Source organism: Drosophila willistoni, unplaced genomic scaffold (assembly GCF_018902025.1).
Source record: "Drosophila willistoni isolate 14030-0811.24 unplaced genomic scaffold, UCI_dwil_1.1 Seg531, whole genome shotgun sequence".
Classification (NCBI taxonomy): domain Eukaryota; kingdom Metazoa; phylum Arthropoda; class Insecta; order Diptera; family Drosophilidae; genus Drosophila; species Drosophila willistoni.
The window spans coordinates 3223629-3247652 of NW_025814459.1; the positions used below are offsets into that span (position 1 = coordinate 3223629).

The 24024-nt window shown below is 37.1% G+C and overlaps 2 protein-coding genes and 1 long non-coding RNA gene across 3 annotated transcripts; all 3 read left to right on the forward strand.

The window, feature by feature from the left end:
- Nucleotides 1-11317: 11317 nt before the first annotated feature.
- On the forward strand, nt 11318-14116 carry LOC124461531. The gene is made up of 4 exons (XR_006955125.1): nt 11318-12356; nt 12427-12648; nt 13266-13464; nt 13518-14116. It is a non-coding gene; the product is annotated as an uncharacterized LOC124461531 (long non-coding RNA).
- A 3608-nt stretch (nt 14117-17724) lies between these two features.
- On the forward strand, nt 17725-18198 carry LOC124461562. Its single transcript, XM_047013079.1, has 2 exons — nt 17725-18134; nt 18191-18198. Exons 1-2 carry the CDS (start codon nt 17759-17761, stop codon nt 18196-18198), a joined length of 384 nt encoding a protein of 127 aa, XP_046869035.1. The 5' UTR covers nt 17725-17758.
- Nucleotides 18199-18205: 7 nt separating this feature from the next.
- On the forward strand, nt 18206-19010 carry LOC124461530. Its single transcript, XM_047013037.1, has one exon. The coding sequence runs from the start codon at nt 18275-18277 to the stop codon at nt 18986-18988; it is 714 nt and encodes a 237-aa protein (XP_046868993.1). The 5' UTR covers nt 18206-18274; the 3' UTR covers nt 18989-19010.
- Nucleotides 19011-24024: the final 5014 nt, after the last annotated feature.

Consider the following 24024-nt stretch of genomic DNA (forward strand, 5'->3'; position numbering starts at 1 on the left):
TTTGGATGCCTTGAAAGGTGTCGGAGTTTTCTTTAAGTATAGATACTTACGCATCTGTGTCTATTAAAAGTACTAGCTTTTTTCCTGTTGCTACGTTTATGAAACTTTCGAATGTGTCTTTAGTGCGACTGATGATGTGAAAGGCTGCTGGGAGTTTCCCGAAGTATTTTGGGCTACCCCAACATTGTTATTATTAGAGTTATAACCTCCATTTAGGTGGTTATTTCCTCTATTTTTTCCTATATTAATATTTCTGCTGTTGCCTCTATCACTGCCTCTATAATTGTTATTGTAGTTTTAGTTATAGTTCTGGTCGTTATTTGACTGTTGTTATAGTTATTAAAATAACCTCGACCATTTCCTCTACCGCGATAATTATTTCTATTATTGTAATTACCACGGCCTCTTTGGGCAATACTGTGTTTGGACTTCCAGTCATTTCAGTACTAATTGTCAGTACTTTGTGATGGCTCAATTCATAGTTTTAAAGTTTCCTGCCTCAAGGATTGTTTTGAGTTTACCATGCTCACAATTTTTAACCATTGTGTTGATGGCTTCTTTAGTACTGAATTAATCAGCATGTTCATCCGATAGGCCCTCGTCAATATAAGATGCTTCCAAGAGTTTTCGTAAATTGTCGATTTCTGTGGTGAATTTATCGGCTGTTTTTCTTCTCCGTGTTATTTTTGACAACTTTGCTTTAACTATATTGGATGTTTCACCAACTATAAGTAGTAGCAATTTTTGTATGATTGCATCAATTGTCGTTTCATCTTGGACTTTGTGTAGTGTTCTGCCAATAATTATACCATGCACCCATAGGGTGAAATGGTATAGTAAAATTGCCAACATGTATTTAACAGGCAGAAGGACGCATTTCCAACCCCATATAGTATAAATATTCTTGATCAGGATCAACAGACGAGTCGATCTAGCCATGTTCGTTCATCCGTCTGTTCGTATGAACACGTAGATCTCGGAGACTATAAGATCTATTTGGTACTTAGACTCCCGTAATACCTACGGCGTTAAAAATTTTGCCACGCCCCCTCCGTAAAATTAACTAAATAAAATTATTTTCTCGAAAACTAACAAAGCTAGAACCACCAAATTTAAAATGTGTAGTGGCTTAGTATACGCTCATATTTTGCTTTTTTCAAAACATTGCTACGCTCACTTGCGCCGCCATGATTTACATAAAACATATTTTCCTAAAAACTATAATAGCTAGGGACATTAAATATGGTATGTACACTGGCTTACTTCGCATACATTGGATGTTTAAAAGGATTGCCACGCCCACAACCGCCCCCGTAAATTGAATAAAACTAATTTTCTAGAAAACTAACAAAATTCAACCCACCAAATTTGGTATGGGCACTTACTTAGTATGCGCGCAGATTATAATTCTTTAAATATTTTGCCACGCCCACTTTCGCCTCCATTTTTCCTCCATAATATAGATGAAACCGATTGCCTCCCGCAATTTGTCGACTATTTTAATCGAATTCGGTAGACTTATTAATCTTATATATTTTTACCAACCTAACAAATATTTTTGAAATCGGACTAGAAACATCGAAAATATACGTATAAACCAGTTTTGCTAGTCGGTCCATAAGGGCGGAGTTGGCCTTAGGCTTGTGGCGGCGCTAGAGTGCTCGTGTGTTTTGTGAAGGTGAGCGAGATATCATATGCCATCGGGCGAATTTAATAGACGTTTTCGAAATTAAAAATATTTTTTCCTTTTGCATGTTATACCGATTTTTGATTTTATGACTTTAAAACTGTAAGTTTTGTCCATTAAATTCTGGAATGGCATTCGAAATGTCCTTTATGTATATCATTTGGGCCATTATATTTGTCTATGTCTCTATTAAACTTGTATTTGAGTATAATTCTTTTTCCCGATCTATTTCAGTATCGTGTTTTGATAATTTCAATCGTTCAGGAATTGTCAAATCGCTTAGATCTTCTTCTTTTATGTCTGTACCTTCGCTTGATTCTGAATCTTCGTCTTCTTCTAATTCTACAACTTGCTTACTTGTAATTACCGGGCTAATGTTTTATTAAAAATTTGTCTTTAGGTTGCAGCTTTAAGATTGATTTTTATTCAAAAACACAAGGATTAAGGGAGACGGGAGCTTTCACCTCGCGCCACTCTTCCGATGATGCCCACCCCTCTCCTTACAATAAGAACTTCCTACGATTCTCTCCAAACGGGGCTTATTCCCCGCTCTTAGATAAGTTAGTTTTAGTTCAACTAGAAAAGTGAAGAATAAAGCAAGTGAAAAGAAATTTCTGCGGGTCCCCATGTTTTGATGGAAGAAGTAAAAGAGGAAAATTCATTTAGCTACCCCCGTTAAGAAGGAAGTTCTGACCCCCTTCAATCATTTGGTCCTTCGAGCCGGATACCAAGATCCTCTCAAACCTCAGCATCGCACAGTGGTCGGTCTTTTATGGAGCGAGCGGCCAAAAATACTTCTAGTGGTGTTAAAAATCTGAAACTTTTTCTAAAATTTAATAAAAATATAATAAATAAGAAACTCAAAAAAATCATTCATATTCAGCCCCCTACTAAAGTTATACACTCTGCTCCCTATCTAAAAATTAAAAATAATGATTTTTTTTGTTGTTTTTTCAAATATGGTTCGCTATTATTTAATATTTATTTTTATTATTCTAAAAGATGAAAAACATTTTTATTAAACACAGACTTATTTTTAGTGGGTAACTTTCGTTGTCCCGTTATGAATGGATCCGAAGAAAGAAGTAATCGGTTGAGTAGATCTTCATTTGTTGTTATAATTTTATGAACAGTCGGCGGAAGATAATACCATGAATATGTCCTTGTAAGAGCAGTCGCTGTTTGGAGTGCGAATGTCTTAAATTTTTCCACATTAATTTTATATTCTGAAGAAAGTGCTTGCAATATTGTTGCACACCGTTCAATAAGGTCTTAGGCCTGTTATTTCGGCGGATAACCCATGATTGCTAAAGAATTTTCTGGCAGTGTTTCCATCATTTGATGTTCCACATCGACCAACCTTCGGGTTATCAACAATCAATGCCATTTTTATACGGAATTCTGTTTGAATTTTTCTTTTTCTTTCCAAAAATTTAAGTTTTCCTTCGTCCCCTCTAACTTGCTAGACTTAAAAATTAAGTCTGTAGGATAAATGAGTGAAATATTCAAAAGATCTTATATATGCATGAAGTGGTGACAACCCGAATTGAAACCGATCCTGATGAACTTCCCTTTGCAAACTTTTCTAAATATTGTTCATCTCTGTGGGCTTCGCGTTGCATATATAGCATTTTGAGGATGATGTTTGAGTTAAGGCATTACAAATTTTACCATCAACCATTGTAAGATGTAAAATATGCTCAACGAATAATGACTAGTTGCCAACAGCTATTTTCGTCGGAACAATGTTCTTAATTTTGCCCTTGAAATATTTTTCCTCCTCTATACATAACTCAGTTGATTCTTTAATAAATTGAAATCGCACAGGTCGACAATATCGTGTGGATGCTGGTCGTGGGTTTCTCCATACAATTTTGGACGTTTCGTTGGACATATGACTGTCTTTCAAATTATTGTTCTCCACTTTCTGCTTGCATTCGCTATACCCAGAGCTGCTGTCGAAGCCCCATTTCCCTATTAGTTTTAGGTTAAGGGGAACATATGACTGTCTTCCACATTATTCTTCTCCACTTTCTGCTTGTATTCGCTGTACCCAGAGCTGCTGTCAAAGCCTCATTTCCCTATTAGCTTTAGGTTGCAAATAGGATCGGCGACTACATCACTTATAACACTTTCTTGCAACTCGATAATGCGCTTTGTTGTATGGTCCAATAAACTTTGAAGCTCCACTTCTGCATGTGCTTCACTAACTGAAATTTTTTCCGGATAATATTTCTTTTGTTCTTTTAAAACATTATCATAGCTACAAAACAGCTCGGAATTTCGCTATTGACAAACTCTCTAATGAATTTTCGAAGTTGCTGCTTTATTAGTACTAATTTTCACTGTGCGTCGTTATATTCTCGTTGTTGCGTTGTTTTGAGTTCGAGTGTTTAACTTTTTTTTTCTAAATCAGCCATTGTGGCAACGCCAATATCAACTTTTACCAACATTGCCTTTGAATTTTTGGCAGTTTTACGTTTCTCAACATTGACATCTACTTTACCTACTTCTGCTTATAACTGAGTCTTGCTATCAAAACTCGGGGACGGTCTAGTAGAAATGTTCGTTGAACAGTGTTTAACCTCCAAACAAATTTCAAAAGCTATGGGCTTGATTGACCAAGCAATGGAGAACAGAAGTTTTAAGGTATCCCAGGCGGTAGCTGCAAACATCAACTGATACCAAGAAATTTATTTAAATTTACAAAAAAAAGCTATTCACCAAACTCTGGACAAATTTTTGGTGAACGAAGCCACTTAAAACTCATAAAGATAATTGAATAGGTTATTTTGATTTAATGGAAGCAGTTTTTTTTAATGAACTTATTTATTTATTTATTTATTTATTTATTTATTTATTTATGTATTTATTTATTTACTTACGTCAACTAACACAGCAGTCGACGAAAAAGCTTAAGCTAAAGACAGATAGTAATTAATTGAAAAAGATAGCTTAGCAATATACACAACTAAACATCCCCGACCCGGTGGAGGTGCTTTATTTGCATAAGGTGCCAGCTATGCCCCGATTCACAGCCAATGTGGTCAGGGATGAGTTGCAGCCAATCCAAGTCCAGAATATTATAATTGGTTTCGCTGTAGATGATTAAAAAGTATAGCGCGAAGAGAAGTGACAGAAAGATGAGGAGAAATTAGGTGAGAAAGGTTGTCAAAAGATTGGCAAAGAACACGAAAAGGTTCGTGAAGAGAGTAGTTAGTCAGACATGTACTAAGGTGAATAGGAAAAAAGTTTCTGGTCCGACGTGAGGGAACACAAAAAATAGCGTATCTAGTAAATTAGTAGAAATGACTTCGCCGTTGACTAGTTTATGGAGAAAGAGAATGCCAAAAACGAGCCTACGGTTGTAAAGTGAAGGAAGATTAATAAGAAGAAGTCTGCTAGAAGAAGAAGGTAGGCGAAGACTCGGGTCCCAATTAAGACCGCGTAACGCAAACTTAAGGAACTGCTTCTGTACCGATTCAATACTACGCTGGTGAACATCATATTGCGGATTCCACACTGGCGAGCAATATTCTAGAGTAGGGCGAACTAACAAAGTGTATAAAACCTTTGTTACATAGGGATCATCAAATTCTTTGGCCCAACGTTTAATGAAGCCAAAAAGACTGCATGCTCTATTGACAATAGAAGAAATATGAACATTAAATGAAAGTTTTGGGTCAAACATAACGCCTAAGTCTTTGAACGATGGTACACAATCTAACAGAACAGACTTAACAGAGTAATGAGCTAGGAACGGAGACAAACGACTGAAAGTCATAAAAGAACACTTAGAGGCATTAAGGTGTAATTTATTAACCTGGCACCAATCACAGAACGCATCGAGATATGATTGCAAGTACTATTGGAAAGAAGGATCATTATAGGAATAACAAATCTTGACGTCATCCGCAAACATGAGCACGCGTAAATGAGCCAAGGCCAAAGGCAAATCATTTATAAATAGTGTAAATAACAGTGGGCCCAGATGACTGCCTTGGTGTACACCTGATGTAACTCGAACAGTTTTAGATATCGAGGAACGAAAAGACACCTTTTGGGTTCTGCCAATAAGATTGGCAGAAGATACGACTTTAACCAAGCCAATAGTTTTGGGGAAAAACCCATTATGTTAAGTTTCACGAGAAGCATAGAATGATCAACCGTATCGAAAGCCTTACTAAAGTCAGAATAAATAACATCAGTTTGACACTTTTTACGGAAGCCATGGTGTACAAGGGTAGTCAATTCTAAAAGGTTAGTAAGCGACGAACGACCTTTCATGAATCCATGCTGACAAGGAGAAATAGTGGATCTGGTCAAACAGCTTTAATATTGCCTAAAGTTTGGCAATGCCACGGTAGATAGAAACATCCGATCTGCTACCCTTTTTAAAAAGCGGAATAATAAAAGACTCCTTCCAAATATCGGGAAAGGTACAAGTCTCACTCGATAAAAAGAATAACCGAGATAAAGGCTTAGATAGGGAATTCGGACACATTTTAAGGATGCAACTAGGTATACTATTAGGACCTGGAACGAAGGAAGACGTCATAGATGACAAGCTAGGGATAATACAGTCTTCAGTAATACTAAGAAAAAACATACAATTTAAATGTGGGATTGAAAAGTGATAGGGTGTGGGTTCCGAAACAGTAGTAGAATAAGTCGACTGAAAGAATTTGGCAAACAGATCTGCAATATCTGAATCATTATTAGCAGTCTGGTCATTAAGTCTGAAGGTGGAGGGTAGTACGTTAGAGCGTCTTTTGGAATTAACAAAGTTGTAAAATCTTTTGGGGTTCTTATAAAATTCAACCTTACAGCGAACGATATAATTATTGTAGCATTGAGTGTTTAAAAGACAAAATTGAGATTTGGCTATACAGTAATTTGCATAGTCAAGTCGCGAACCAGTTTTTTTAAATCTTTTAAAATATCTCGATTTAATGTTAAGGAGATTAGACAGCGTGTGAACCAGACCGGCCCACTGGAGACGGTAGAGACATTCACATAAGGAACGCATTTATCAATTAGAAATTTAAGAGCAGAGTAGAAAAACTTCACTGCACGATCTATATCGCAGCACCCAAATAGAAATGACCAATCAAAAGAGATAAGAAGATTGAAATTTGTTTTACGAAAACATCTACGAGAGAATTTGCGATGTTATTAAATGAATTAGTACCGGAATTGTAAAAAATAGTAACTTCAATGGTAGGGTGATAGGGATCTTCAGGTTTCGGGATACAGCACTAACAGTGGGATCAGAGACAAACATAAGATCAAGGATTCTTTTAGAAGAGTTAAGGAAAGGCTTCAACTGATATAGCGGACATTCAAGTAGGCCATCAAGAAAAACATGTTGAGATGAAGGAAAGAAAGATACATAATCATCAACAAGCCAAGAAATATTAGGCAAGTTGAAGTCAGCTAAAACTATAGGGAAATCGCGATCTTTAAGACGATTAAAAATAGTTTGCAAAGCATCAGCATGGTGCATATAGGTCATTATATCAGAAACTGGAGGAATATATCAACAAGAAATATATAAGCTAAAGTTGGAACATGTAATTTCGACGCAAATAACCTCAACACCTAAGGGCAGATCAATCGGCACAACACTTGAGCACAGATTCGAGTTAACAGCAATGAGTACTCCACCGCCACGACGACCAACACGATCAAGCCTATAAGAAATAAAGTTATTAGAAAGAATTTCATTATCCAAAACAGAGGAGTTAAGCCAAGTTTCAGAGAAAGCAGAACAGGTTCGAGAGCTTGGTAAGAAGTCCTCTTACATTTTGATAATGAATGCAAAGACTAGACGTTATTAGTTTTTTGAAGCAGAAGATAAATTAGGAAGGTGGACAGGCAACGGACGGGAGCGCTTATTGGGCGCAAACTCATGTACAACTAGGCCCTCTTTGCCAAAAATTACCATAGCTGAGAAATACTCATTTGGTACTGTAATTTTAGAAGAGGAGATTTCGCGAGGCCTAGAAAACTTAAACTTTTGAATTAAAACTTTAGCAGGGCATATATTACTAATGTAAGCTGCCACAGATGACTCAGAAGTATCAGGAGTAAGCCTAGAGATAAATAATTGTTTGAGATGAGGCACTACAGTTAGTGGAGGCGGAGGAGCATTGGGATCTGCATTGCTGTGATTGATCAGAGTTCCCGTGAGGGATATATTGAGATACGCCAGGGCTTGTAATGGGTACTTCAATCTGAAAAGAAGAGCATAAAGAGGGACAAGAAGATGGTGTAGGCCAAAGTAAAATGGGGGACGATGTAATAGAGAGTGCTGGCGACTGCTTGCGAGGCAACTCAAGGGTACATTTCTTGGGCGACTTCTCAGAAGGTGGAACAAACTTGAATTGCGACAATAAATGTACGCTAGAGTCACACTCGTTAGACAGCTGTTTGGCCAGTTTGTTTAAAGAAAGAAACTTTAAACGAATATCCCTATACATACGGCTAAAATCAAGCTGCTGGCTGGCACAAGATGGGCAAGTCCAGCGCATTAAGCCAAGCTCAGGCTTAGACACAGACAAACCAGAAAATTTGTCGTAGTCGCGGCCATTGAGGCCAGCACATTTTAAGTGAATAAGATTATCGCAAAGCCAACAAGATATTGCTCTATACTGATCATCAAAACGATCAGAATGCGTGCAAGTGGGTAGACAACAAGCCATTTAAAGCCAAAAGAAACACAAGGCAAAAAAAAAAAAAATAAATTTATATAAGAATATATAGAAAAATTTAAATACACAGCACAAATATAATTATCGATAAGAAATCAATAATTACAAATAAAACAAAGAGAAATGCTAGAGAGTGCAAGAACAGTTATAAGCCGAACTTTGAGAGGCGGCCTTACAAAAGTGATTACGCGGGAGAGAAGCTGAGCACAAGCACAAAGCAGAGAGAACAACAAAGCCACTAGCACTGATGGTATGATGGGGGCGATGAGGGGAGCAGCTGCAGAAGCAATGACGAGAGAGAATAAAAATAAAAAGAAAAAAAAATTAAATGCACCAAACACAAATCACGAAACAGAAAAACTGTTTAAACTATTTAATTTGGCGAATTGTGGAAATAAAACACCAGGGTGTCAAGCAAACAACACCACTGAAAGCGTAAAAAACTAAGCACAATTAAAAACTGAGAGAAAACAATAAATATTAATAAAAACTCAGGAGCTATGCAAAAACACGACCGTCACGTCAGAGAGCAGAAGCTATGTCGAATTGAATGAATGCAATAACTTTTTAAATGTTTACTTTGTTCAATTTTTCTTTCTAGAAATTAGTATTTTCACAGCCCGGGAACCTATCTTTGATCTTTCCATGGTTGCCTATAGAAAATCTTAATTCACTTAATTCACGCAAAGCGAGGTCTAGGTGTATTGGTGCTTTGTTAAATTCGCTTCCATTATAAGCGAAATAACCTCATTAGCACTTGCAGGCAACATTTTTTCTTCAACAGCAGCTGTACGCAAATATTCAGCAGCGGACTCATCCAAATCAGCAATCTCGGCAATCCGTCTTCTCTTGGTTCGGGTTGAACACTCGGAGAAACTAATTTTTGGGCGGCCACGTTCAATGCTACGATCAGGTGTAATAAGTACATCGGATTTAAATGAAAACTGTTCCTTTGTCGAAAGCCAATCCGAATGCTTTTGCAAAACGAATGCTTTATTTCGCTTGCAGTTACGCCAAAATATAGCAATTCTGTTGCAGCAGTAATCAATGTGTTTTTCTAAGTGGTCCAAACACTCAGCTCCCACTATATAGCCATCATTCTCTATTCTTAATTTCAAAGATTGGAAAATGCTTTGAACCTTGATTGCATTTGCACCTGTCTGGGAACACCACTTATTAAATATATATATACGGTTAAATTCGCATTCGTATGATGCTCCTATACAAATATAATAATAAGAAAAAATAATCATAAACTGAAATAAATAATATGTTTAAATAAAAAAAGAAAATGAACAAATAAATAAAAATGACAATCACAAAACAACACAACAAAACGCAGAAAGACGAAGGCGAAGACAAAGACGATAAAAATACACATCACAAAAAGCACAGTTACACAAACGAAAAAAAAAAGAGAAAACGGCGACGGCGGCTAGCAAAAACTAGCAGTTGAAATTTGCTAAATATAATCTCTAAATATAAGTTAATATTTCAGTATAAGCTTGATTGTTAATTTCGATTAAGTTCACAACTAAAGGTCTAAGTAAAATTTAAGTTAACACATAAATTGTTAATGAAATTAAACCTATATTAAATTAATTATTAAATATAAATATAAAATACTGGGTTGAAGGAAATAATTAAATATAGTAGTTAATAGAGTAGTTAATAATTTATTTAAAATATTAAAGACATCCATTGTTCGATCGGCCTCAATTTAAATTGATTTAATTACTTTACATGTAATCGCACTTGCAAGTTGCGTCAGCTTCAAACCCAGTATATTTTTTTTCTCTATGTTTAACAGTTATTCTTGAAGAGGACAGCGGGAACAAAACAAAAAGAACAGCTGATTTAAAAAGTTTGATCTATTATAAAACAGCGTTGCAACAAATTAAGGAAAAAATTTTAACTTTTTTTTTTTTTTTTGCCTATGGGGGCGACCACTGTGCATCGGTGGAATTTTAAAGTTTCAAGCTAACAAATTTTTTTTTAATTATACATACATATGTATGTATATGACATGTACTACAGAACTCGACGGCAATTTACAAAGTGTCGACGTGGCTCTGTTGTTAGTGTGCTCGCTTGGCGATCGGGCGGCCGGGGTTTGACTCCCAGCTTGGTCGAAGTTTTTCATGATGCTTTTTATTCATAATGCTTTTTATATATATGCATCTCATTCTCTCGCAGGCTAAATACTATAAGATCTATATGTGTCTCTTTTTAGTGTCGCTTTTTCGTTTCATCGAGTCTCAAATCACTCCCAACGATTCTAAAGAAGTTTTCACTTCAAAAAGAAAGATAAAACAACTAATCACGTATATACATGGATAGGCTCGAGAGAAAATTACAGGGTATGCATAGTCGGTGCTAGAATATTTTTTTTATTTTCTTTCTTTCCTTAAATTCTTAGCTACACAGCAGTACGGAGAAAGCGCTTTCGACGTTGGTAAATAAATCTGTAAGTCATATGCACACAATATTTATTTATATACGAAAAAATGTTCTTCACCCCTTGCACCTGCCCTTTTCTTTAAAATAAATAATGTAATATTCACAGCATAAAACAAAACAACGAAGAAAAAAAAAACCCCTAACAACAAGCAAAGAGATATTTTCCGTTATTGTATGCGTGGGCAAATCGTATTTTTGTGTGTTCTTTTTTGGCTTAGCTACATCTGCTAAATTGTCAGGGCGCCTAGTCTATAGCTGTTGCTAGCGCTAAGTCTTGTTTTTTTTTAGATACTTTTGCTGTAATAGCGGCACTTCTTGCCGACGTTTTGTTTTGGTTATAAATTTTGATGATCTTTTTTTTCTGTTTACTTGTAAGAGCGATCATTTTTTTTTGCTAACTTTAAGTATGTTTAATACTTCTAATTTTTTTTTCTTTTAGATAAGTACTAAAAATTTATAATGTCTATCTAAAATTTATCTTTGAATTCATGCATCTACACATGTCACCGCTGTAAAGCAAAAAGGATCATCTGAAGTTAAAGCTTCAAGCGGCCGATGATCATAGGAAGGGTGGGCAAAGTTCAATCACAAAACCACCAGTGATTGCGAGCATAGAAATGCAGCTTGCATTATCAGCGTATGAAATTCTATCTTTCTTTTCTATCTTTGATTCTTTTTATTCTCTCTCTTGTCGCATGGACGCTCAATTTTAATAATAGAATAATGAGAAAAGCAGGCAGGTCGATGAACAAAAAAATAGTTGTGGTAACTGGGTTTCGGCAGAACTACACCCCCTTGTCGACGATCTAGTGCCGGAAATCTACAGCGTGCCAGCCGATATCCAGCTGCTACATGACCAGACTATACGTTACCCGTTAAACGGATTAAATAAGAGTCCTCTTTCGTGATATGGAAAAGTCAAAAGTTTTGTTTTCAAAAATGCAATTAAAGTATTCTTTCATTTAATAGCATAGCTCGCAAATAACAATTGAGTGTTTTGCGACGTCTTAAAATAAGTCTGGGTATATGAAAAGAATACTCGCGAGCAGAATATTGATAATCCCTTCGTTTATCTCACACGCGCTCGGACAACAATCATTTTTTTTCGTTTTATTTTCGTCTCACTTAGACCGCGAGTATTTGCATGAGTGAAATGAAGCAAAACGTCTTTAAGCGAGTAATGCCTATAAAATTGCGACGCAATAACATTTCTTTGCATTCTACTGCCTAATGTGTTGCATAAATTCTTTAAATTTAATCCGGAAGAAAATAAATCGATATGTAATGTTTGTAGTTCGAAATTGGCTGGAGTTAATATCACAAATTTTAAACGACATTTGACAATGAAACATGCGGAAATATGCAATGAGCGGAACAATGCATAATTCGTTCGAGTCGATCAAAAACTAAAATCGTTGTTAAAACTCTGGGGATGATTCAGCTAGCGGATGCACATACTGGAATGTACATGAAATAATATTATCTCAAATCTTCTGGTAAATATACATAAAAAAAACAAAATGTTGTGATATGAATGATTTTAAATAATATCAAATTTGTACACAGCATAACATCTGATAATGCCAAAAATATGATTAAAGCCGTTCAAGTTTTAAACGAATACACGGAGGAGTCTCTTTTTGTCCGATGACACGAAAGCTGAAAATATCATGCAAAAATTAGATTGCATTGATTAAGATAACATTAACCTCCTTAGGTGAAGGCGATTGGGGATAAAATTAGTTACTGTCGTACGTTGTGCAAATCACTCCGCACGGAAATAAATAGGTTAGTAACGATTCGTTTTTTATTAAATATATAATTTAACATTTACATAAATATAAACATCCCATCTCTCGATGTTATAACACGATGGAATTCGACCTATATAATGTTCTAAAATGATTTGATCATAAGGAGTTCCTGACTACGCAAACTAAAATATATGTAGATGCTGATTGGGAGTGGATGGAGACTTATATTGACGCTTTCAAAGAAACATATCAAGCGACTTTAAAGCTTCAGGACGCACACCTAGTGTATAGTGAGTTCTTTATTCTATGGATGGAATTAAAGTTAAAATGTGAAAGTAGCAGTAATACCATAAATCAAAAAATCAGCTCAGATGAAAATTAGGGAAAAGAGTTTGTTACAAAATAATGTGTTGTTGGCGGCAGTTTATGTGGACCCAAGGGTAATTGCATATCGTTTAATCGAGTTGAAACAAGTAAGCTAAATAATGTAGTTTGACTCAAATTGTTGTCCTGTTTCTTTTTTGTTTAGTGCTCTTAGTTCTGAAAAACTTCAATTAACTTCATGAAACTGTGTTTGTCAAATACTAATACATGTTTTAAACTAATATCATGGAAATACATATGTTAAACATTATCGCTTTATTATTTCAGGCACATTCAACAGAAAATGTTCCAGAAACTGTCACTCATGAATAGGAAGATATCTTTGACGCCTCATTATCTTCAAATTCATTAAATTTATCTTCAGCTGGAGAGAGTTCGCTGTTTTCGGCCTATTTAGACGAAGTACAGACAGTGTCGGAATTCAAAAACCCTGTATCGGAAAAACTTACAAAGATTTATGGTGACGGTAAGCCTTCTATGTAATATTTGGCCGCTTGCCATTGAATGCAAATATTTTAGATTTCTACAATGAAGTGAAGCTCAAATTGTAACATTTAACTGCGCTCGCACAAGTAGTGCTGGCTACACCAGCAACGCAATTGTCAGTAGAACGGGCATTTTGAGCCCTGCATTTCATACTGAGTGAACGTCGGAGCGTAATAGGAGCAGACAATTTAAACTCTCTGTTATTAATTAAGCTAAACATTTTGTCTAAGTGGCCCTTACATAAAGGCAACTGAACAACAGGGATCCGTGTTCGAATCCCAGGCTAGTGCATGGATGTGGTTATCGTATAAGCCGATGGTCGTAGTATCAAGTGCTTGTATAAATTGTTGGTTGATAGTTTACAACTACATATACATGTAAAGACGAGATGGGCACACTGATCTGAGATTGCCCCTATTTTGATGAGGCGTGTAGCAGCGGAGAGTGAGAGGCATCTAAGAGAGGGAGTCGAAGGCCAGTCGTCGTCGAGAACGGGCAAGATATAAGCGGGTTACGAGAGCGTTCGGCAGTTATGAAATCAATTATTATTCTCAAAGAAATATACATATGTACTACACCTCAATTTAAACATTTCAGTTAATATTATATACAATAAACTATTACAAATATAATGTTAACCTCACATTTGGGGGCTCCCCGGTTTTGTGTGTGTTAGTGCATGTGTAATGTGGAGAAAGTGATTAGAAAAATGTAAATGTGGTTGTGCTGGCATTTAAAAAAAAACAATAAAGTTGTAAAGTTGCGGTTGATTTTGTAAAAGTTGGTACAAAACATCCAAATAAAGGTTGTACAGTTGTGAAAATTTCAGTAGTGCGCGGTAGCTTTTCTAAGAAATCGTTCTCGAACAGTCGATCAGTCGGCGCCACGATGTCGCGAAAAACCGAAATGTCGCCACCATTGCGCACACCAGCGAAGTCGAAAAACGAAAAGAAGAACGAAAAGAAGATTGTTGAAAAGAAGACCTTGAACGAAACGTTTGTTTTAGTGGAAGATGAAGAATCGATAAAAAACAATATGGAAGTGAAAGAAGTTAGTGACGTAGAAAAAAGTGATCCCAGAGATCTAGATATAAAGATGCAACAGTTAATACAAATGTTTTCTCTTAAAATCAAGGCAGATGAGAGAAAGTATGCAGAAGTCAAAATAAACCCTGAGCATTTCGAAAAAGTTGTATGTGTGTTTGACGGTTACAATGTACCGGTAGAGAAATGGTTTGAGAACTTTGAACAGAATGCCGAAGCTTACGAGCTCACAGACAAGCAGATGTATGTGCAAGCGAGAAATAAAATGAGTGGTGCGGCACAGTTATATCTCGAGTCAGAAACAGTGAGTGATTTTCAGAGTTTGAGACAAATGTTGTGTTGTGAGTTCGAGTCAAATTTGAGTAGCGCTGACCTACATCAACAGATACGCGATCGTAAAATGCACAGTGGTGAATCGTTTCACGAATATATGCTAAATATGAGAAAAATTGCTAGTGCTAGAAAAATCGAAGACGCGGCGGTTATACGGTACATAGTTGATGGGCTTAATATTAAAAGCGAGTTCAAGTTCTCAATGTACAATTGTAAATCGCTAAAAGAATTAAAAGAGCAATATGGTGTATTCGAGCATGTAAAAAAATTTGATAATATTGAGAAAAACAATCGAAAAATCACGTCTATTGCAAAAGTGGATAACATTAAAAAGAAAGTTAATCAAAAATTTGTTTGAGCGGGGCTTCAGGTCAATCTTACTGATTTATTTGTAAGACTTTAAATCATAGGCAGCACAAAAGGTGAGCAGGTTGTCTGTATAGCTATTTCAAGAACCACCAAGTTCTATCATCAGCAGACTTCGCTAAAGAATCCACAATTGTAATGGCCATACCATATCTTCAACACTATGCACATGGGTATGCACACAAAAAAGGTGGAATCTGCAGTTGCAAGCTTTGCCGTTCTTTTTTCGCTTCATTTAGTTGGCAATGTAATTCCCAACTAGTTTTAGTGTTGAAGATATGGTATGGCCATTACAATTGTGGATTCTTTAGCGAAGTCTGCTGATGATAGAACTTGGTGGTTCTTGAAATAGCTATACAGACAACCTGCTCACCTTTTGTGCTGCCTATGATTTAAAGTCTTACAAATAAATCAGTAAGATTGACCTGAAGCCCCGCTCAAACAAATTTTTGATTAACTTCAATAAGGTCGAAATCTAGACAAATTAAAAAAAAAGAGCAGTCCTCGGTAGATGAGTTGTCTAAGTGGCCCAGTCATTTAGTCAACTGAACAACGAGGATCCGGGTTCGAATCCCAGGCTAGTGTATGGATGTAGTTTTCGTCTAAGCCGAAGGCCTTAGTTGCCAGTGCTTGTAAAATATAGTTAGGTTGATAGTTTATAACTATATCCTATACTTTAATAATAATAATAATAAAAAAAAAGAATATTGTTTTAATTGCGGTTCCAGTGAGCATAAGCGTAAAGACTGTAATAGTGCGGATAGAAAATGTTTTAGTTGTAATGAAAGTGGACATATTTCAACTAATTGCCCCAGAAAGTTATCAGCAGTTCGTAAAATAAATATACAAAAACGGGTCAAGTCGGTGTCGTTGAATGGCGTAAATGTTGACGGTTTGATCGATACGGGCTCAGATGTCACAATTGTAAAGAACTCTATTCTAAAATACTTGGGTAAGATTGATTTAAAAGAAAGTTGCCTAATGCTCTGCGGCCTAGGCAAAAGCCAAACAAAAGCAAAAAGCTTTTTCGAGACAGAAGTCATCGTGGATAACCTAAAGACGCAGCAAAAATTCTTGGTAGTGGAGAGCAACACTATGGACTGTGACGTTATTTTGGGATACGACTTTGTGGAGAAGTTTAGAGTATCGATCGATGAGCGTGGATATACATTTATGAGCCTGGTTGAAGACACCAAATCGCAAGAAGAATATGCTGACAATTGGTACAATGTTTTTGACATCTCATGTAGTTATTCGGCCCCACCGCAATATCAAAAGCAAGTCGAAGCGTTGATACAGGATAGCTTTCAGCTGAATGATGCAGAGAAGGTAAATTGTCCTATTGAATTAAAAATTGTACCAGATGGCGCAATAATCCCATTTAGGCAGTCACCCAGTCGTTTGTCGGCACAAGAAGCGGAAGCTGTTAAAAATCAAGTTGATGAGTGGGAAGAAAACGGAATAGTGCGCAAATCCACTTCGAATGTTGCTAGCAGAGTTGTAGTTGTAAAGAAGAAAAACAATACTTTGCGGGTTTGTGTAGACTACAGGAAGCAAAATAGCATGGTCTTGGAAGACTGCTTTCCAGTTCCTTTAATGGATGAAGTGTTTGAGAAATTGCAGGCAGCAAGCTTTTATACGATTATGGATTTGGAAAACGGATTCTTCCATATGCCCATAGAGAAATCTAGCAAATCATTTACAGCGTTTATTACTAGAGAAGGATTATACGAGTTTAATAGAGCGCCATTTGGATTTCGTAATTCTCCTGCTTCATTCATTCGTTTCGTTAACCACATATTTCAGGACCTGATTAACAAGAATATAATGCAATTATATATGGATGACATTATAGTATATGCTAAGTCAGCAAACGAGTGTCTAAACAAAACCAAATTGGTATTAGAAATTGCAGCAAAGTATAATTTGAAAATAAAATGGGGAAAATGTAGCTTTTGCAAAAACGCATAAGCTTTCTAGGTCACGAAATTGAAGATGGAAAGATTTGGCCCGGTAAAGATAAGACGATGGCGATCAGTCGTTTCGGAATTCCCACAAACGTCAAATCGATTCAGGCATTTCTTGGTTTAACCGGATTCTTTAGAAAGTTTATTCCTCAGTATGCGCAGATAGCACGACCCCTTACCAAGTTGCTGAAAAAAGATGTGAAGTTTATTATGGGTCCGAGCTTCAGGCGTTGCAGCAATTGAAGACGGCGATAATAAGTGAACCAGTGTTACACCTCTATTCTCGCGAGGCACCAACCGAGTTGCACACCGATGCTTCAAAGGACGGATTTGGAGCAGTACTACTTCAGCTATTTGACAACAATTTACATCCGATTTATTTTTGGAGTAAAGCATCTGAAGCAGATTCGAAGAGGCATAGCTACATTCTTGAAGTCAAGGCAGCATATATGGCGTTAAAAAAATTTCGACATTATTTGCTAGGGATCTCGGTAACAGTGGTGACAGACTGCATTGCATTTAAGCAAACTACGTCAAAGCTGGACATCCCAAGGGAGGTTGCGCAATGGATATTGTATCTACAAGATTTAATTTGAACGTGGAGCACCGATCAGCAGTTAAGATGCAGCACGTGGACTGTTTAAGCCGTTTCCCGCAGTCGTGCTTAGTAGTAAAAGATGAAATAACAGCGCGTTTAAAGAAGGCACAGCAGACAGATGATCATATTATCGCGATTATAGAGGTACTAAAGCAGCAACCATATAAAAGCTTCAACGTGAAAGGTGGTTTGCTATTCAAAGAAGTTGAAGGTAATGAGTTATTGGTTGTACCAAAGCTAATGGAACGCGAGATAATACAACGATCGCACGAGATTGGACATTTTTCGACGCGCAAGACAATGCACGCTATCCACCAACAGTACTGGATACCGCATTTGGAAAGTAAAGTATCAAAATTGATTGCAAACTGCATAAAATGTATAGTTCATAATAAACAGCTGGGTAAAAAAGAAGGATATTTCCATTGTATAACCAAAGGAGACACACCGCTACATACTTTACATTTGGATCATTTAGGACCCATGGACAGCACCTCCAAGCAGTACAAATTCATTTTGGCAATGGTAGATGGTTTTTGGAAATTTGTGTGGTTGTTTCCAACGAAGTCCACAGGTCAGGAAGAAGTAATTAAAAGACTCAACGAATGGACAGACATTTTTGTATTTCCCGAGAGGATCATAAGTGACAGAGGGGTGGCCTTCACATCAAACGCTTTTAAAGAATTCCTTCGATCAAACGATGTAGAGCATGTACTGTCAACCACAAAAGTAGCAAGGGGCAATGGCCAAATCGAACGAGTTAACCGTTGTATCCTGTCTATTATCGGAAAAATATCAGCAGATGAACCCACGAAATGGTATAAAGGGGTTTTTAAAGTACAAAAGGCTATTAATACAACGATGCATTCATCAACGAAAATGTCACCTTTTGAAGTCCTGTTTGGAACGAGAATGCGTAACCATATAGATGACCGTTTGCTGGATATATTACAGGAGGAACAAGTAGATCAGTTCAACGACGAGCGTCAAAAGCTACGACAAGAGGCTAAGATTAATATAGAGAAGGCGCAAGCGACTTACAAGAGGAACTATGTAAGGAAAGGCGAAGCTATCTACCAAGTTGGCGATATGGTAGCTATCAAGAAAACGCAGTTTGTAGCGGGCCGTAAATTGGCAAGTCAGTTTTTGGGACCCTATGAAGGATCAAAGCTAAGCGCAACGGCCGGTACGATGTAAAGAAAGCGACCAATGGTGAAGGGCCAATGATGACAACTACGAGCGTGGACTATATGAGACTTTGGCGATATGTGGCTGAGAACGACGAGTTGCTGTCTTCTGAGTCAGAAGACGATTATCAGGAGGGCCGAGTGTAAAGACGAGATGGGCACACTGATCTGAGATTACCCCTATTTTGATGAGGCGTGTAGCAGCGAAGAGTGAGAGGCATCTAAGAGAGGGAGTCGAAGGGCAGTCGTCGTCGAGAACGGGCAAGATATAAACGGGTTACGAGAGCGTTCGGCAGTTATGAAATCAATTATTATTCTCAAAGAAATATACATATGTACTACACCTCAATTTAAACATTTCAGTTAATATTATATACAATAAACTATTACAAATATAATGTTAACCTCACATACATATCCTAAACTAATTAAACAAAGAAACAAATGTTTTTTCTATTGTTAATCAAGTATTCGATTGAAGTTAGAAAAAAAAGAATAATCGAAGAAAAATTACATATTTTTGACTTATTATAAAATAGACAAAAAAACGCAAAATAAAAATAAAGTAAATATTATTTATTAAAAAAAAAAACCTTAAAAAGTGTTTGCAAGACTTTTTGAATTGACTTATTCAGTCATTCACTCACACGCGAGCGACAATTATATCACTCCCAAAAAGAGAATCGTTAAAAGAGTTCAACACGAAGAACTTAACAACATCGCTCAAGCGAAGACCGAAGCAAAAAAAAAAAACTCTCCTGCTCAGAGTGGAAGCAAATTTTTTCAGTTGTTTCGCTTTTGGTCAGAGATTGAGCGTAAAGAAAAACACTCAATTGTTATTTGCGAGCTATGTTTAATCGTCGTTGATAATGAGTCTATGAGCCATGAAGGAATTTTGGGAAGAGATTTTATGAAAGCATATAATATTAAGTTAGACTTAAATGCCTTGAAAATGGTTACAATAGAATAGTCTCGAAAGAATGTAACCCCGAAGGTGAGGAAGAGGAAATTGTTAGCGAAATAGTTAAGAGGAATGATAGCGAAATTGTTAGTGAAACAGAGAATGGAGATAAAAGCAAAATGGTTACGACAAGTAGTTATTGAGTTGGTCAATGAAAAAGTTAGATCTGATACAAAATGTGAAGAAAGAAAAGAAACTGATGATGTCCAATCTCTAAGCGAAGTAGAATTTGAATTATTAAATATCGAGTGTTTCAACACTAGAGTTGATTCCAAAATAGGTGAAAGATTAGATTTTAAAATCCGGAAAAAGTTTGAGCAATTGTTTGGCTTTAGAAGATTGAACAAAGTTTTGGTTAAATATAACTACCCTATACCTCTAATAGACGATTTATTAGATAAGCTTGGCGACAAACGATTTTTTTTCTAAATTGGATCTAAAAGATGGCTATTTTCACGTGTTCATGGAGGAAAACTCAGTTAAATATCTGAGTGTCATCTTTCGTCACTATGTTAGGCCAGTTTGAGTTCCTCAGGATGCCAATGGTCTGCAAAACTCCTCATCAGTGTTTTAAAGATTTGTGAGCAAAATTTTTACAGATATGATTAGAGATAGTAATGTAATAATCTATCAAGACGATATCATGGTAGCCAGTAGAACTGCCGAAGGGCACCTGGATATACTGCAAGAAGTTTTTAGAAGGATAATGAGAAACAAGCTGGAATTGCGTATAGATAAGTGTGAGTTTTTTCAGTCAAGCATTAAATACTTGGGATTTCTCATATCGGAAGAGGGCACTTGAGAAGGTTAAGAAATTTTCCATACCAACAAATGTTCACACAGTAAGAAGTTTCTTGGAATTGGCTTTTTGTTTTCGTCGTGTTATTTGAAACTTTTCGTTAATTGCAAAACCACTCTATGACCTATCGAAGAAAGATAGGGTGTTTAATTTTGGAAAGAAAGAGCTGGAGTGTTTTTCGTTGCTCAAAGATAAATTAGTAGAATCGCCAGTGTTGGCAATATATAACCACAAGGACGAAGTAGAGCTGCATTGTGATGCGAGCGCGTTAGGCTTTGGGGCAATGTTAATGCAAAGGAAAGAAGACAAAAAACTGCACCCTGTTTTCTATTTCTCAAAACGGACGTCCACAGTTTCAAATTAGAGACTTTGGCAATAGTATATGCAGTCCGCAGATTCAGAGTGTATTTACAGGGAAGATATTTTAAAGTAATTACAGATTGTAATTCGCTGACACTCACTCTCAATTGAATTGAGCTACAGAATTATGATTATAAAGTAGTGCACATGGCAGGCAAACAGATGCAACATGTAGATGCGCTTAGTAGATGTACGAACATACTTGTTGTAGGTAGAAATAGTTTTGAACACAATCTTGTTATATGCCAGAACAGGGACGAAAAGTTGCAGGTGGTGAAAAGAATGTTGGAATTTACTGAGGATAAGTTAATTGAAATGATAAACGGAATAATTTACAGGAAAACCAATGAAGGGAGGTTGCTGTTTTGTGTTCCGGTGGAAATGGAAGAGTCAATCCTTTTCAGGTATCATAACGAACTAGGTCATGTCGGCAGAGATAAAGTAATAGATGCCATTTCGAAAACTTATTGGTTTCCTAACATAATGGAGAAAGTTGTGACACTCATTAGCAATTGCTTAAAGTGTGTTGCGTATTCGCCAAATTCTGGAAAGGAGGAAGAAATATTGCACAGTATTCCTAAAGGGAATCGACCCTTTGAACTAATTCAAATTGATCATTGTGGTCTTATAGCATCAGGCAGAAGCAAAAAGCACTTGTTTGTTATTGTTGATGGTTTTACGAAATTCGTCAGACTATATCCAACAAAGACTACAAATACTAAAGAAGCGGTGCTAGCTCTTAAGGACTATTTTAGGGCCTACAGTCGACTCTTTTCCATAGTATCGGATAGGGGATGCTGTTGTAACTCAGAATAACGTTAAGGTCATTAAGATTGCCACAGGGTCCCCTCAAGCTAATGGCCAAATTAAGAGGGTAAATCGTACCCTGGGACCTATGCTTGCTAAATTATCGGGACCAGAGAAGGGTGTATATTGGGATTTGATAGTTGAAAATGTTGAACATTGTTTAAATAACACACCTCAAGGAGCATTAAGCAGTTACCGAGCGAAATGCTCTTTGGAGTAGCGCAAAAAGGCAAAGCCGGAGATGAGTTAAGAGAAGGACTAGAACAGTTAGGAATAGTGAATGATCCAAGAAATTTGGATACAATTATAAAGGATGGGGGAAGTACAACAGAAGCAAAAGCATTAATAATTATAAAAAATAATAACTACAATAAATAATAACTATAATAAATAATAATAAGTACATTAAGAAATAAAATAAAGTACTATTAATCTAAAGCAACTAAAACCCGAATCTCCTAAATATTATGACATTGGTTAATTCATCTACCGCCCACAACCAATGTAGTGTTGCCGCAGCTGGTTTGAACAGTTATAGCAGTTGCTGTGTTTCAAATCTGTTGAGGAACGAGTGATACCAGACCTGCCATGAGCTTTTCCGTCTGGATGGTTTGTTGCGTAAAAGGTATATGTTGGTATTTGAAAATTATTTGTTGGTGAGTTTCCGATATCAACATGACGTCGATTTCACTTGAGTCTAGGAATAGTAGTAGTTCATTTTTATGCATGGAGATGCCGTTAGCTTTCCAAAGACATAGACGTAGGGAAGCCATTATTTATTATCGATAAGCTTCTGGTTTTTGATTCCGCATCAGTTCCTGCACACATTTTTGCATGAACGTCATAGAAGTCGCTATGTTTTGATTAAGGGAGATCTATAGGTCCTCTAAGCCATTTGAAGTTTGCTGGCCAAGTTCTGGGTCGCTAGGTTGCGGATTCTGTAGATGGTGGAATGACGGGGTCTCTTTCGCGGGCTCCGTCTGTCCAGTTCGGAGCACGCTACCAAAGGATACACTAGGGCTGGTTGTGTCAGATGATCTAACAGCCTTGGTGAAGAATACCCTCGGTGTAATTTTGGAGGAGCTAACGGTAATTTTTGGTCCAGCTGGGGGTTTGCACCCGTTTAGGTGTGATTTAAGATCCTTGAAGACAGGACATCCTCTTTAGTTGGCTGTGTGGTTCCCTTCACAGTTACTGCATAGTCTTAGTGCGACGTGCAATAGCCATCTTTATGATGTTCGCCACAGCAAACACACACTGACCTTAGATAGCAATTGTTAGAGGTGTGGTTATATTCCTGGCAGTACACTGCGGTGGTTGGTATCTCTTATGGGGCTCCTCTACGGTGATTCTTCCGTGCAATAGAAGCTAAAGTTTGTAGATTGGGTGCACTTCATTCGGCTTCGACCGCTTTGCATCTGATTGGAGCTCGATTTTAATGAGCGGCTGTGCGACTTTGTTCCTGTTGATGATGTTGACAACGAACTTAACCGCAAACCCTTTCTCGGCCAATGCGTTTGCTATTTCTTGTGTTGGGACCAATGGCTCAATCCCCTTTAACACTACCTGAAGCCCTTTACTGCTTTTTAGTTGGTAGGTATAGAAGTTGATATTTTGGTCTAGCCGATTTAACTTTATCTACAGCGCTGGCTTGATCGTCTTGCTGATCGGCAAGAATTTTGAAATGATTCCCGCTTAGGAGTGCTACTCGTTTATTTGGTTTATTTATTTTCGGCGTATTGCAACTTTTTTTCTTTTGCGGGCTGAGCTTCCGCTTAGTTATTTTAATATATCTATCCATTCCAGTTTGGACAGAAGGCGTTGAGTTCATTGTTGTGGCTGACTTTGGGCGACTTGGCGTTGACGGCTTGAGGCAGGTCAATACTTCTGGAGACGTTGCAGTAGTTGCTGTCAACGAGCTGACAGTGCTGGTCGGTGCAATCGGTGACCCAGTTATCGATATTGATGGAGAAGCACATTGCTCTCTCCACGGAAAATTGCTGTTGATTGCTGAGGGGTTTGCACTTTCGGTGTTATTGCTTACGGTAGCATTCAGTGGGGTCGGCGACACCATCACGCTCACCTTGTTGTTGTACAATTTGTTCTTGTAGCTGTTGCT

What these genes read in the sequence shown, in the direction of transcription:
- LOC124461562 (XM_047013079.1), top strand. Translation starts at nt 17,759, where the DNA reads ATGGATATTGTATCTACAAGATTTAATTTGAACGTGGAGCACCGATCA.
- LOC124461530 (XM_047013037.1), top strand. Translation starts at nt 18,275, where the DNA reads ATGGACAGCACCTCCAAGCAGTACAAATTCATTTTGGCAATGGTAGAT.